Genomic DNA, 16,640 nt, shown 5'->3' with positions numbered 1-16,640 from the left:
GCATTTTTAATCCTGCTGACTGCGGTCTCTATGGTTAAATTAATCTTTCAGATGTGTTTAAAAACAAGCTTGTCTGGTTTGAATAGGGTTTCACGGACAAACTGGTGTTAACTATTAATGGGAGTGCATGTTTACTAGGGTTTATATTAGATTTAGCTCACAAATATCAACAAACAATTGATATTATTCAGAACACATGATATTTGCTCTCACAGCAGCTGTGTTGTTTTGTTGTTTCTGCCTTTAATAGTTTATGTGGTGAGAAAAGCCTTGTTTTCCTCCAATAATTATTCCTGGTTCTTTTCCTTGGTAGTGGTGCATTAGAGGTGCATCGTGTTGTTTTGATGATGTGTACAAACTGATCCACTCCTTGAGGCCACTGCCACAGCTGTTGGATTATGCGGTTTACATTTTGAATGAAGCATACATCTGAAAAACATCTGAGCTAGGTGGCCACTGCACTTTTTGTGTTTTTTAACAAACAAACAAACAACAAGGCAGACAGCTGTCACATCTAGTCAGAAACTAACACAATATCATTTTATGGTTATGTGAGGTCTAAATAATATGCATTATACTTAATAAATGATAAAGGATATGGTATACTAGTAAATACAGCACAATTTACTTTTTTGTACATTTTTAAAGCCTTATTTAGACATTGATTTACTTGTATTTTATTCAAAGATGGGATTAGTATCACCAAAAAGGAACTTAAAATATTGATTTATGACAGGTTAAAGGTAACTGTTAGTTTAATGTTTACTTAAGAAGTGCCTAAACAATAAACAATTGGCTTGACGAGAAGACTATTTTATTCAATTATACTTGCAGTTACTACATACAGTACACGATTAGATGATCTTAGTGTCTACTAAGGTGTGAAGTTAAATAATTACACATTGATGTTCTGTTTCATTCTACAGTACACATTAAGATTTACTCACAGTTAGATTTGTGGAGAGGGATTATCTGTTTAGAGATTAGTAGTCTCAGTGGTCACCCTGTTATTGGATTACTGGCTAAAGTTAATGAAATAAACTGAATAATTAAATGCAATACAAGTAGCTTCCCATAATACTGTCAAATGCTTTAGATTATTTCTTGTAAATCCATAAATCAATAGGACATTAATTAGATTAGCAACAGTTCATATTTCTTTGCTGTTACACTTACAAGTAACCATTACTAAGTGCAGGGTTTATACAGTATTAGATTAAGGATGCAAATATCAACAAACAAATGACATTATTATAGTCAGTGTGTCTGGCATTTTGGCAGTAGACAATATTCTCACAGATCCCTACTTCCGCTTGTCACCATAATCATTTTTGCATGGTCTGAAAACTGATTTAATTGGAAGTTATAACAAAATAATCTTCATGATAAAGACAAACCCCAAATTCCAACCAATTACAGTATAATTTCTCTGGATTATAACTGTAGGCCTATCCCAAATGGCACCACTCTAACACATCCACTATCACCAGTGCTGCAGCCCTTTGGGTTATTGTAGAAGAGTTTCTTTTTCTCCAAAGGCTCATAAGTATGCTTTATCACTTGAGTTGAGAGGGAATTTAAGGTAGGCCAGATTGTGCAGGTGCATAATGAGTGCTGCATGTTACTCAGGTAGGTGCTGCACTTCAGTGGTGCATAAAGAGAGTCCCCTACCAGATGTAAAATGGTCTGGGATCCTTTGGAATGAAAATAGCTGTATAAATGTGATAAATAGTTACTATGTTATCATAAACTACAAATAGCTATGATTTACGGAGTTTGTAACGAAAGTCTAGGAGGGATGACAACAACCACTTTCAATCAGATTTAGCTGTCAGTAATTAGCAATTGCTCCTGATGTCATTTCCTCTCTTGAAACGCCATAAGTACTATACTGTACATGTTCCCCTTCTCTCTCTCGCATACATCTTTTTGCATCCCACCTCCCTTCCAGCTCTACCTTTGCCGCCACGCCTTGGACACTCCTCGCTCTGCACGAGGGTCTTAGTCCCCTTGTCCTCTGGCCAGGAGGTTAACCCTCAGCCAAGCAGGTTAAGCCACATTTTGACTGAACACTCCATAATCCATTGAATACAATTAATTATTGTTATTCCTAGTGAATTATTTTTTAAACTGAATGCAATATTATTGAAGGATAAAGAGAAGAAGGCTCCTAAAGATTTAGAAAATACTTGGGTTTTATTCACAGGCTACAAGTGAAAACATAAACATTTTTATTCAAGGTATGGTAAATGAGTTGGTATTGTATTCTTTCTTGGTAGATCAGTACCAGAGGATGTGGGAATGGACATTTCTCAAGAAGATGACATGCTAAGTCCCGATGGATCTGACAACAGACCAGGTTTGCGTGCAAAAAAAATACTGAGCTATTTCAAGCAGATTAAATTACAGAGAATTAGGCTTTCATGAGTCATGAGTCAGCTTTAAAATGTAGATTATCCATGTGGCACTTCCTTTGCTTAAAGGGGATGCAATTTCCATTTGCTTTTTCCTGTTAATCTGTTTTGTTTTCTTCTGAAATATTCAAATGTGAATAATTCAGTTTTCTGTTGAGGAATTTATAAATGTTATCAAAAACAACCATACCTTAAAGGAAGTATTGAAGAGTTCTTAAACATTCAGTTACATCCACAACAGAGAGAACTGCATGAGATTTCAGCAAAATATTGTATAGAAATAGGCAAGCTCCAACATAACAACATACTATATAGAGGATAATATATTTGTGGAGCATCATGTTGTACCTTCTGGAATCAAGGATATTTGTTTTTCTTTTAATTTGAAAAATTAAGTCAGTCACATTATTTGCTTGATCCTAGACCCCCCTAGTTCTCTGGACCTAAATGGAGCCCATCCACAAAGAAAAAAACTTGCAGCTCCTGAGATCAACCTCTCTCTGGACCAGAGTGAGGGTTCCATCCTATCAGATGACAACCTTGATACCCCAGATGACCTGGACATTAACGTAGACGATCTTGACACTCCTGATGAGGCAGATTCTCTGGAGTACACAGGGCATGGCACTGAACTAGAGTGGCAGGGTGAGTAGAAAACCGTAGTCTGTCTTTAGCTTGTTAAAAATTGTTAAAGGTTTTCTGTCTGACTTCACTGCTACTTAACAATTCAGAAGTTTTGCCAAATCCTGATTAATCTACTTCAGCAACAAAGTTGATTAGGATAAACTACTATACAGTATGTTTATTTAGTATAACTTACCTGGCTAAAAAAATAGCATCGTGACGGGGGCTAAGGACAAGCCTGACAGGATCACAGAAGAAACCAAAGGAATCCCTTAACACCGATGCAGAGTTCATCAAGACCAAATGTGTGGTATTCAAACGTTTGGTTGATTTGGTCAGTTTGGACTGGCTTCAGTGCACTAACCCTGGATTCGGTGGTAGAGATGGGAATTTCACAATATGCTGTGGAACATGTTATGATGACCCAGAAGAAGTAATCCAGAAGCTGTTGAAGCTGAAGTCAGCTTTGTTAACCCAACACAGAGGTGGTGTAGAAACCAGGGGTCAGTACAATTGCTGATAGTCGTCAGTTGGACAGAGGGTCTGAAGGAATGACTGACTGAGATAATCATAATTCCTTACATAGCGCTTTTCTGGACACTCCACTCAAAGCCCTTTACAGGTAATGGGGACTCCTCTCCACCACCACCAATGTTCACCCCACCTGGATGAAGCGTCGGCAGCCATAGTGCGCCAGAATGCTCACCACACGCCAGCTATCAGTGAGGAGGAGAGCAGAGTAATGAAGCCAGAGTGTGGAGAGGTAGAAATCGAAGTGCTGTTTGTTCGAGGTGGATTGACCTCCTCCTAAGCATATATTTATAAAACTCCAACAGATGTTTTACTTTGGGTTACATTTTGTTTTATGTTTGAAAATATTTTGGTGAAGTTGCATTATCTGACAGTTATAAAATTATTAACTGACACCTGAAGAAGGCTCCACGGCTGAAACGTTGTGTTTTTTTTTCAGCCTGGAATAAACCTATTACTTGTTCCTTTGCAGCCTACGCATGCTGACGCAGCTACCCACCTAAAATTATTATTGTTTGTTTTTATTTGAAAGACTGAGGATATTATTTACAGAGGATATATAAGATTAAAATACATAATAAAGACTAAATCTTATACTCAATGTACATTTATGGTTTCTTTTAAGTAGCTTAATTTCTTCTTAAAATAAACCTATATTCAGTACACATACTGCATCTTTAATTTTTTAAAAAGAATAATGATTATTAAGAATAATGACGATAAGGAATACCTGTGTGTTGTAAAATAAGGTTAATGATTACTTCACTTCTAGTCTTAGCAATTTAAAATCTTAAGAGGTCATTCAGAAAAACTGCACAATAATTCCATGTGACCTTGTTAAAACATTGTGATGACTATTTTACTTTTTTATTTTATAAAATCAGGATAAATAAATTCCAGTGAGGGAAATGGGGTGTTGTGACTGTATTGCCTTCCATTATGGTAATTCAGAAAGAGTACCACATAAAATCATTAAGTTTAAATGTTAAATATTTAACATTAACACAAGAGTAATACTCTTGCCCCTTTCTATGAATTATAAAACAGTTTTTATTTGAGCTCTCTTGATAATACAGACAGGTGAAAACTGTGGTAGTCATTCATTTGATCTTTTTTTTATCAAGGTATGTAAAGTACAGGGAAACAAAATGTTACTTTTTGCTAGGTTACACAATAAGAGAAAGCAAAAAAACATTTGACTTTCAGATTGGTCTGATTCTTTTTTTGAACTGCTAAGCTTCTCTGTTGTAGCCCAGGGAGTGAGAACTTGAGTCCCAGTACCACTGACTGCTTGTTCCCAAATGAGATCCAGTGATTGTCACTGCATTTTCTTTAAAGTGCTTTTTATTTTTTAAGTATAATTAACATAAATATTGGCTTTACATTGTAAAAAGAAAATACTGATTGAAGTTTTCTTTTTGCTGGCACTAGTTTGTCAGCAAGTATGTTATCAAATAAGGAAAACATTTTTGAGTATTGTATGCACCTTAAGTACAGTATAGGCTACAGCAAAATAGCTTTATAATGTAATTTTCTAAAGATTTTAGATTATTTGAATATTGTGAAAGATTTTTGCCTGTTAATGTTAAACTGATACCTTAAGTTCTTTGTCATGCCTTACAAATATCATTGACAGCATTCAGATCAAATTGCCTAATGCTGCAAAGTACAAAGACCTAGAATGGTAAGAAAAGAATATACAGTATTTTAGCATAATAATAGTGTCTAGTAAATTATATCCATACTGCTGAATTATCAGCCTTTCACATTTTTATATTGCATCAAATGCCCACTCCATCAGAAAGGACTCTTGTTTTTAAAGTTTTCGTATGTGTAATTTTTTTTCCCATACAAGATTGACCAGACTTTACAAGATTAACTAACGTAAAGATATAATTCACCCTTAAAAGCATGGAGCTACTCAAAATGTGAGATTTACTGTACATGAAGTAATTAAATATACAGTAAGTCTGGAGTGTTTGCTGCATGTTATTACTTGTAATTTTGATTGAAGCCTTTGGCAGCACTTTTGAAAAAAATGTTTAAGGCAAACCTTAATTATTTCATGATGTCTGTTTCAGTGCTGAAGGAGTGGTGAAATTAGATCTTTGACTAAATACTGCAGCTTGACTCAATATAATTAAAAACTAATGGTGGACACCCAGTATTTGTAGAGATGTAGAGACAGTTAAAAATATAATATATATTTACAATTGGGTTTTTTATTAGCATGAATAGCAAGCTGATCTTTTTTTATTTGATGTCTGCTGGAAATAAGATGTGTACCCATAGGTTACAGAATAAGAGAAAAGAAACACAAAATTTCAGCATTTAAACTTTGACATATGGATTGCATTAACATACTCCAACAGGATCTTAATACTGGTGCCATGGAACTCTGACAGCAAAAAGCATTCTATTCTAAAGAGAATTGGGGGGAAATTATGAAGGGTATATTGTTTTATATGAGATTTGAAAACATTTTTGCTGTTGTGCTTGAATGAGGCTAAAATACAGTACATCTGCTTCATGGACACAAAGTGCCTAATCCTTTACAATGATTTGTGCAAATGGCTTTATTGGCACATGATTATTCATAACAAGGTACACTTTCAGATGAAAGCTACTGTTAGTGCATAACTCCAGGTAGAGAGAAGTCAGGTGAAAATGATAGAACATTTATTTTGATAAGCACTTGAGAGTTGCATAGCACTGTAATTTTATTTTGCTATATACAGTATATTGCTATATATTATTTTTATAGTATGGTTTGGTGCGTGGTTTAATGCACATTGTTTTATTGTGTTGAGTAATTGAAGTATTTTACAGTAGTGTTCTTTAGCCTAATTCAAGTCAAGCTATACACAGTGATCAAGTGTAAAAGACTTTGAGACACAATCAGGAATTATAATATTTGTAAGTTATGAGCAACATAAATTGACTCAAAGCCTCTCTACTGTTCTCTACTATCACAACAACTTTGACTGTTATCAAACAGCTTAGGTTTGGTAATAAGAACCATCTTTAATTCAAATTGGTCAAAATCTTAAAACCCTGACTTGAGATAAACTATTAACATGATTAATTATGAAGTGAAGCAAGAATGAGAGTGAAGAGTAAGAGAGAAAGCAGGGGGGTCTCTATTCTGGAGATTGTACCAATGCCGTCTCCTGGGAAGAACAAGGTTATATACCCCGCGCATGATCTGCTTGACCTTGGCAAACCAAAGGAATTGGCCTCTCTTTTTATATTAATCTTTTTATTGCAGGCTTCGAATAAACACTTATAAGTGGTCACTATTTGGAAAACAGTCTTGATGTCAGAAGCTGTTTCATTAATTGGTATAAAGTCTGTCTCCAAACATCCTAGACATCATATAATCCACTTGTTTTGACTGCATGAAGATTAATTCATATAAATCTAACTCTTAGTCCTCTGTGGATACACTGTATATACAGGGGCCACTGTTGGCACTTTTTTACATGTTTTAGGATCCATCATCCAGAGGTGGGTACTTTCTGCAAGCTTGTTTTATTTTTGTCTATTGTTCTCAATATAGATATTCCCTATTCTCAATGGTATACTTGCTACATGACTCCATTCTGGTTCCCCTCCTGAAACAGAAACGGATCTTGTTGTTTTGTCTGACGTCAGCTAAAAAAATGCTGGCACTGCAGTGGGAGCTTCCACATTCCCTCTCCTGGCATCATTGGATCCTGAATTATCTGTGTACTACTTAATAAGGAGCTCTCTGCTGCCTGGATTCATGGTGTCCGGGAGGATGGAGCAGAGCAGGGCAGGACTTGGTTGTGTGGGATTTCTCCTGCAGCTGTCTAGCTTTGTTTTGGAAGTTCATTTGAGGACCGCTGAGGGTGTGGGGAACTATGGAGGGGGTTGTGTTATGTTATTTGCTCTGTTTATTAAAACAAACTGAAAGATATTTTATTTTATTGGTCAAGTATGAAAATTACAAAACAAAAAAATGCTCACAAAATTTTTTATCAAAGTGACCTGGACATGTTGTAGCAAAATCTGCTGGCCCAGTTATTCTGGAATGGGGTGTGGACAGTCCAGTTGCTTAACTCACCAGATCTGCGGCTCTGCATGTGAATGTAGGCTGTTTTGTGTGCTGGAGACAGCTGATTCTTGCCTTACACGGAGAGCTGTACCTACTAAAGAGCAATAAATTGTATTCTTCTGTGTCTGATTATTCCTAATAGCCCCATGAGTGATAATTAGAACCATAATAGTTGTATACTATATGAGAAATGTATTCCAAGTATAGAAATGTCACATGTTCTCCTGTTTTATTCATGTAATATCCTTCTCCATAGCAGAGCAGAAGGCTGCAGAAGTTTCTAAGGAAGAAGCAGAACCCATCCCAGAATACACTGCCGAAGAAGAACGTCAGGACGCAAGGCTGTGGAGAACAGTAGTTATTGGAGAACAAGAGCACAGGATTGATATGAAATGCATTGAGCCTTATCAGAAAGTCATTTCCCATGGAGGTGAGAAAGAGCCCACATAGATGAAGTGTGTTGTGTTGTAATTAGACGTAGTCTCCTTAGTTTAGGTTGTTGATAGTGGGATGCTTTTAGGTGTGACAGTTCTTTAATTTGTGTTTTGTGAGACTGAAATGGTATGGTAGATAATCATTCTTTTTTTAGTGGAGGAATAATATTCAAGCACAGGATGTAAACACAATTTACATCATTAATGATGTGTCAACATCTTTGATTCTGTTATAATCTCCAAAAATTGTATTTATCGCCTTAGAGTTTTATGTTACACCAGGAAGCTACAGTGTAAAGTACAGTTAGTACAATTATACCAGTACTGTATGTTCTTATTATAATTTTTAGAGCAGGATTAATACTGTGGTTAAGTGTTTAGATTTACATTGACAGAATAGCTGGGGACCATTTTTGTGGTCCAGAAAAAAAAAGACAACTTTCCAAAAGGCCTTTGGATTTGTCTTCAGTTTTGAACCTTGAAGAGGAACTAGTGTTTTATTAAGCATTTAGTCATTTGCAATTAGTCATTTATAATGAGGATATCAGACATTGACTTATTTTCATAATTGATATTTGAAAGTGAACAAAAACATAATAAAAAACTATTAGTGCTTCTTATTTCAACAGTGTCCTGAGTAAAAGTAACTGTGCAGTAAGTTCCTTATTTGATTCACATTGAACACAAATAGTGGAAAAATTTAAATCCCAATTACTTGACTACTTATCACACAATGATATGACATTTGTTCTTTCCTATAAAATTATTTTCTGTTCTCTGAAAATATTTTGAAACAAATCAGTTTTTGTCCTTTTTTCTCCAAAGGATACTACGGTGACGGTTTTAATGCCATCATTGTGTTTGCTGCATGCTTCCTGCCAGACAGTAGTCGAGCTGATTATCACTATGTTATGGAGAATCTCTTTCTGTAAGTATAAAATAGCCCATGGAGGCTCCCTCTCTTAAGAAAATCAGACTGCAGTGGTAGTAAAGAGGAGTCCATTGGGCTTGAGGGACAGACTGAAACAGAAAATTACTGAGTTATGTAGAAAGTATTTGACTGAAACAAAAGAAAGAAAACCTAATTACGTTCTAAATAAGATAAATGCTATTATGGTAGTTTTATTGACACCTGCACATCCCGAAAGACAACTGAAGGACAAATAATTAGATTAAAACCTAAGAAAATTACAGTGTTAATAAGTATATTTTTACCTGGCATAAGAAATAAGAGTTGTGCTCACTGTATGGTAAAGTTAGAACTCCAGTGCTCAAATTGATTACTGTGCTTTTGCATTTATTTAAATGTGGGATAGTGTACGCAAATGCAAACTCCCCAGACTTTGAAATCAAATTTGGTTGAGCGCTGCACTGAGTTTACTTGTAGTCCAGACATTACTGGTTTGAGCCTGGGCTGTGCCATTCATTGACTGTGACGTTGTACAAGTGGAAGAGCTCAGATATGGCTGGGTGGGATTGATTTTGTAAAGGTCTCCTCAGCTTTGCGGCAGCAGTTCCTGGAATCTATCAAGTGCTGCCCTGCCAGCTGGTGTTAACTAGTCTGCAAGCCACTGCAGAGCTTCTTCACAATGTCCCACATCTCTGGCTATGTTTTCAGACCCTCATTCTCCTTGTGTAGTACAAGCTTTGTTGCCATAAACTTTATACTATAACTGTTGGCCATGGTGCATTGTGTAGCTACAGTATAAGATAGAAAATATAATTTGTGTCCGACAATTTCTGACTAGATAGTACAAATGTTAACCCCTCCTCTGCACAAAGAATATTTCTGGACTGTGTGTGAACAAATGACCCAATGTTATGCTATGAACTAAAATTAAAATGAAAACATGTTCAGCAAAGTTATAACAATCTTTTCGTTGAGGGAGAGGCATTAATGTCTCTTTTATATCTTACTGTTTGAATGCTGTTATAACTTCATTTCTGTCATACAGTATATGTACAGTATGCAGGGTGCTACAGTATATTTATATTTATAATACATTTAAAAAAGACACTCTTTTCTATAGTGTGCATGCTAGCAGTAATTCCCTGTAACTGGCAGTTACATTTGACAAGATGTTTCTAAAGCTGTGTAACTCTTGCTTGTCCTGTTGCTTCAGGTATGTGATTAGTACCCTGGAGCTCATGGTGGCTGAAGACTACATGATAGTCTATCTCAATGGTGCAACACCTCGCAGAAAAATGCCAGGGTTGGGCTGGATGAAGAAGTGCTATCAAATGATAGACAGGAGGTAATTAATGATTGTTTCAATTTACAGTTTACAGTCATAAAATGTGTTCTAATTTACTTGAGAAAAAGAAACATTTTGTTTTCCCTGAAGAATTTATATAGGATGAGAAATGAAGTAGAAGGAGAATCACAAAACTATGGATGAAATGGCAAACTAATTAATGAGATTTAATCTTAATCGGATCTGTTTTATTTTGTCTTTTAAATAAATAAAGACAATGAACTTCTGTCCTTCTGAGACTTGAGGGCTGATTTGTTGAATGTTGGTTATTTGTGACTGGTTATACCCCTGTTTTTTTGTGTGTTTTGTCCTTGATCTATCATCGTCATAGTTAAAATGTATACTTCTGATTTTTTTTCTTGGCAGTTTATTCTAATAATCAAGGCTGGTGATTTGCTTCAGAAAAGTAGTGTAGTTTTATTGTAATGTGAAAACTTGGTGGAAAAATAACATTGAGAATATGGAGGCTGTAGTTTTTTTTCCACATCAGTATTAAATGTAGTCATAGCATACAGGTATAAATTGTGAGCTTAAGCAAAATGTTTGGTAAAAGGAATATCAGCAATGTTATCATGAAAAAGGACAGATGTGTGTGGCATATAGGAAAAAAACTGGGCAATCTGTACTGTGGATTGAATTTCTAACATCACAGAAATTGAAATGATTTGAGTTTATTTATATTTTTGCATTTAGACTAAGGAAGAATTTGAAACGCTTTATTATTGTCCACCCATCTTGGTTCATCAGAACTATCCTGGCTGTCACAAGACCTTTTATCAGGTAACGCTGAAGTGTTTCTTAATTTAGCAGAACAACTCAATGCACTGGAGATATTAGGCACTGGGACATTTTCTTATGTGTAATTTGAAAACTCTGTTAACAGTTCAAGTTTCATATCACTATTAAGTTCACCTCTGTTACAGTATCTGAACCTTGTAATTATATATCCAATTGGCAGTTTGTTAAGAGAAACCAAGTAAGTACATATTCTTCTGAATGACCGTTTTTGTAGTCTTATGATTAGTCTGTAAGAACATTTCTTTTATGTGCTAAAACAGATCCTGATGGGAATTTGGGTGAATTGTATTCACTTGTCTGTGAATTCTCTTGTGACCATTCTCATTTGTTTCATCCTAGTTCTAAATTCAGCAGTAAGATAAAGTATGTCAATAGTCTTGCTGAACTCGGTGAACTGATCCCAATGGAGTACGTCCACATACCAGAGAGTATCATTAAGTAAGTAAGAACTTAATGTAAAAATGAAATTTGTCCAGATATGTTTCTTGACTATATTATGTTTAATTTCTATACAGAAAGGATAATTTGTATACGCAGTGAATAACATAATAGTTATGTGTCTCACACAGCTACAGAATACAACATAATGCTTATACAGTATACATGTATGTTTATAAATATTAGTATTATAAATGGGGATATTGAGGCATGAGACAATGCTGGGTGTATGATTCTGCAACATTTAAAAAACTAAAATAATCCTCCTTCTCAGTCCTTGGATGTAAGCATGAGTGCATTCATTAAGAAAACGAGAAGATAAAAATTTCTAAATTATTTAGAACTCAGAACCTTGGAAAAAGTTGTAACCAAGGCCTTTGTCTTAGAGTGGATCAATATATAATTTTTACCTGTTCTTTTCTTGTTTTTCCACAAGAAAGCACAGTTTGTTTTCTGTGCAAGCTTCCTCAAATATCCTCAAGCACGCATATTTTGTAAATATTTTGGGTGTTACAGTGAAATGGGCCTGGTATAAAGTTTGTGACCAGCTAACTCTTCCTTACAACCTCTTTCCTGGAAGGTATGAAGACGAGAGGGGTATAAAAAGATATACATGTATGAGGTAATTCATGGCCTATTGCAGCTTATAGATCACTGGATGTTTGTGAGCAATTACTAATTCTTCCCTTAAGGGCTGATCCCAACTAGTGTCCCAGTATTATACACAGTTGAGGTCATCCTTCTCTGCCTAAGGCAGTGCACAGGCCTTTCAGCTAAAACAGGATGCTTCTACTTAGTCTAAGACATAGATTACTGGTGGCTCAATTGGCTGTTATTTCCTGCTTTTTGTCACATTAGCATGACTGAAATGGCTATTTGTTGAATCTTTGTATCTGACTGACCTCCAAGCACCCTCTGCTGGCTACAGTATTACATATTTTCAGCTTGTGGACAGGTTACAGCGCACTGGACAGAACTGGGATGACAAACCTGCTAAGCATAATTGTCTCCTTTTGAGTACTGATTGTACTGCATGTAGCTTACGTGGCTTTGCTCTGCTGTCTGTCTCATTCTGTGCCTGCTTCTCGTTTCTTCTTTTCAAATTAACCTTTGCCCCACCCCCTTCCCCCCCAGACTGGATGAAGAACTGAAGGAAGCAGCTGAAACCAATAAGTAAGAAATAGTTCTAGCCAGTGTCAGTGTGGGTTTCTTTTCCTGGTTTTCGTTATGACAAGGATATACAAAGACCACTTACATCAATGATTCAGCAGAAGCAGCTTAGAGTAGAAGGTGCAGCGATGAGGAAACTAGATGAGACTTCACTTCTAAATGTGATATCATATCTAAATAAGGTATCGGTATCAGTATTAGAGGAATGCAAAGATTAAGTGATTGATTTAATTAAAATGTATTACAGGTTCAGGTGCACTGAGACTCCTTTGTTCTCCTTTTGAAACTTCTCTGATCCACCTGAGAAGGTCTCCCCTTCTACTGAATCCAGAGCTTTGCTGTCTGCTAAATCTTGAATGTACTAATTTTCATCCACACCATCTGTTTAATTAAATGTGGCAAGTGTCTGTCTACTCATAATTGTTTGAAGGGTGGCTGATGTTAAACTCAATGTTATTACTTTACATTTTTATAATAATAATAATAATAATAAAAATACATTTAAATTATGTCTTTATCCTAAATATAAAAACTCTAAATAAAAGTAATCCGAATACAATGGCTTTGTTCTACTCCATTCACAGTGAAATCCCAAAGCAAATATTAAGAAAATAAAGGAAGGAGTAAGTGTGGGTCAAACTTCTGCCACCTATGGTTGAATTTGAGTGTATGTGATAAAAGTCAAGTATTACCTAAGCTGTAATACTGTGGGAGATGAATTATAATAATTTTTAAATTGTTGAACAAAGAAAGTTTAACTTGTACTGTAAATAACATGTTCGGTTTTATATCTGAACACTCTTCTTCCCATGCTTTATTCGGAGAAACAGTCATTTAAAAAATGGCTCTCTGTTTCAGGACTAAAACCAGTAGCTCAAAGAAAATTTGGTTTGTTAGATTGATGCAATTGATGAAGAAATTTGTAGTTTTTTTATTTTCTTATTTTTCAAGATTATCCTTTGCAGAGAATATGTACAGTACAGTGTGTTTATATAAAATAAATATCAATAGTATGTGAATGCTTGGGTGGCTGGTCACAACAGATGGATAGTCTAGTCCACTTAGTTTTCTAGTGTAGGAAGAAAGGCTTTGACATAATGACGTAACTACACTGCTTGCTAACACACAAGACAAAACACTCAATCTCTGTTTTTACTGATCACTTAGTTGCTTTTCCACTCACTCTCCAATTTTGCTCTTTCCCACTTCTGTGCAGCACAAGTTAAACAGGATCTGCTCTCTTCTTCCATAAGCAGATTGTCAGAGCAGACCAAAAAGCCTGGCTCTTTTTTGATTAACACTAACTGGTGCTGGACCAATCAGCTGACTGCACACAGCAGCTCATCCTCAGGCCTCTGGGAATGTAGTGGGAGCAAGATCCATAATCTTGCTATTTTGAGCTGCAATACGTCAAGTATTAAACCTCTTAAGTTTCTGAAGTCTGCTTTGGTGTTTATGGGAGAATATAGAGATAGTACTGTATGCTGTTTTTGCTTGATAAGAGAGGGTGTGTTTTATTATGAAGCATGCATTGCAAGCCTTTTTCTGTTCATGACAGTGTTATAACTGCACCTTCCACAAGCCCATTTTATATGTGATAACTGCATATAACTAAAAAAAACTAATGCTGTTGCATTAGCAGATGTTGTCACATTACACTTAACAATAGAATATGCTTTCTTGTTGCCTTTCTTATGAGTAAAACCAAAAACTGACTAGAACTAAGAGAGCACTGTCAAAATACAGCATATGTGTTCGGGCTATCATCTGAGGCATGCCTCTGAGCCTGTAAGCCACACTGTCTCAGAGTCACTCAGATGTCCCACAGAAAGATGTTCCATGGTCTTTTTAATACTCACAAGAAACCAAGAACACTGTTCTGATTGCAACATGTTGATATACTGTGAACCCTGTTACCAAACAAATAATAAATAAAAACAAATAAAATTAACATTTAATAAGAAACCTTCACCAAAAATAATTAAATATTTTACGGAAAGTGAAAATCAAAAGGGGACAATGCTTTTGCTGAGCATAATAGGTACGTGACATGATGGTGACATGACTAATTTGAGCTACCTAAAAAGTGGTGTAAAATAATAGAATAGAATATGTCAGTTGCACATTTTTAGAACAAAAAAAGCAGTAGTTCTGCTGTTGAGCATACTGTGTATTTTGATAAGCAAAAGACTGTTTTGCACTTTGTATTGTTTAGTAGCACCAAGTGCAAAAGTAGCTAGAATGCATTAAGAAAATACTGTATTATATTTACTGTAGGTGTTAATGTTGTTTCCTTTTTAATGATCACATACAAATGGAGGAATTGTAGAACATATACTTTACACTTACCCAGAGACTCAATTATATGTCAGTATTTACATGGAAACCAATAGGTGGAGTTCTAGGGGAGAAGCTGGGAGTGCTCCGCCCCTTCGTCTATCATTCAATTATCTCTTCCCTATTTAAACCCTAACCCGGCTAACACACACATCTAGAGATTTGGAATTCCCTTCTCCTCCTCTTTCTTTCATGTTGCCTTTGCATCCAGGTTCCCTCTGGGGAGTAAGTGTAGCTCACTTCCCCGACCTCAGGATGGCAGCACCACCTTGACCCTTTCTGGGGAGGTTCTAAAGCGCAGACCAGAGGGGACCCCCGGCCACATTATTCTGGGGAACTCTAATTTACTAATTCTCATTCCCTCGGTCCCCTGAGGGCTTATCCCAGTTGCGAGGCAGTGCCTCAAAAGCGACTCTCAGCGAGTCAGGGGATTTCTTTCGCTTCCTTCTCGAGCAGCTTTCTCTTCATTCTCAATGCCTCGGGCAGCGCCTCCCAAAGTGATTCCTGTAGTCAGGGGTCCTTTCTATTCCCCCTTGAGGGAATCATTTTCAATCGTGAGGCAGCGCCTCTCATGCGACTCTCAGCGAGTCAAGGGGCTGTCTCCTCCTTTCTATCCCCTGAGGGCAGCGCCTGGTCGTGAGGCAGTGCCTCTCAAAGCGACTCTTCGCGAGTCAAGGGGAGTCTTCCTCTTTGCTTTCTATGCCCTGAGGGCCTAGCTCCCAGTCGTGAGGCAGCGCCTCTCAAGCGACTTTCCGCGAGTCAGGGGTGTTCATGTTTTCATGCCCCGGAGGCTGCCGAGTCAGCCAACCCAATCGGCCACCTGGGTTCCCCCGTGCGGTCTGGGTGCTACTTTTCTCTACTTTATTAACCCCTGCTTCTCCCCATGTAAAGTATTTAAAACGATCTTAAAATTTATGCCTGCTGCTCCAGATCACTCTGAGCAAGCACAGCTGCAAGTAAAAGTAGGTTTTTAATTTAAGAAACACAAGGTGGGAACTGATTTAGGTGTCTGAAGCAGTGCCACAGAGATTTTGCTTAGTTATCTTGTCTTAGTTTGAACAGTGCTTTATTCATATTGCTTATGTTGGATTTTAGAGTGGCTGAATTATTAAGACAAATAATTGCTGATTTACTGTAGTAGTAACAGCTTCAAGTAAGAGGTGCAGAGAAAGGGAAACCTGACTTCCAAATTTAATTGTAAATTTACATCTGACTCTGACAAGACATTTCAGTGGTAGTGCATAACTGAAAGAGCACCACTGTAGTTATGTGGGTTTCAGTCCAAAGTATCCTCCGCATGTGACCAGCCTGGTATCTGTGCACTTGCATCTATCAGACTTGCATCTCTTTTAATACCATAGCTCTGCCACTGGCTCTGTGGAGTCTTGATGTGAAATGAAATGAATGGCTTGACTGTGCATATGTCTTGGATGTGCACTGTCTTTGTCTAGTGGTAAACTCTGTGGATGTAATTGGTATTTCCAAAGGTTGGGAGATGTAAAAGAAAAAAAATCATGTTAATTCTCAATGGAAAAAAGTTTAAGATCAGCTAGTCTTTATT

General features: G+C 36.6%; 1 protein-coding gene across 11 annotated transcripts in view; it reads left to right on the top strand.

The window, feature by feature from the left end:
• LOC102691387 (prune homolog 2 with BCH domain) overlaps positions 1 to 16,640 on the top strand; it is an 86,033-nt gene that overhangs the window by 63,504 nt on the left and 5,889 nt on the right. For 3 of the 11 annotated variants that reach the window (XM_015367664.2, XM_015367686.2, XM_069187323.1), the window contains exons 9-15: positions 2,280 to 2,359; positions 2,838 to 3,059; positions 7,904 to 8,077; positions 8,907 to 9,009; positions 10,205 to 10,336; positions 11,030 to 11,116; positions 11,474 to 11,572. In XM_015367664.2, coding sequence (XP_015223150.2) covers positions 2,280 to 2,359; positions 2,838 to 3,059; positions 7,904 to 8,077; positions 8,907 to 9,009; positions 10,205 to 10,336; positions 11,030 to 11,116; positions 11,474 to 11,572 — 897 coding nt within the window. Of the gene's footprint in view, positions 1 to 2,279; positions 2,360 to 2,837; positions 3,060 to 7,903; positions 8,078 to 8,906; positions 9,010 to 10,204; positions 10,337 to 11,029; positions 11,117 to 11,473; positions 11,573 to 12,152; positions 12,195 to 12,706; positions 12,746 to 16,640 lie in introns of all 11 variants that reach the window. The other 8 variants (XM_015367658.2, XM_015367620.2, XM_015367677.2 and 5 more) reach the window with 5 other exon arrangements.

This window comes from Lepisosteus oculatus, chromosome 3 (genome assembly GCF_040954835.1).
Source record: "Lepisosteus oculatus isolate fLepOcu1 chromosome 3, fLepOcu1.hap2, whole genome shotgun sequence".
NCBI lineage: Eukaryota > Metazoa > Chordata > Actinopteri > Semionotiformes > Lepisosteidae > Lepisosteus > Lepisosteus oculatus.
This window is presented reverse-complemented; position numbering and strand designations above follow the sequence as displayed.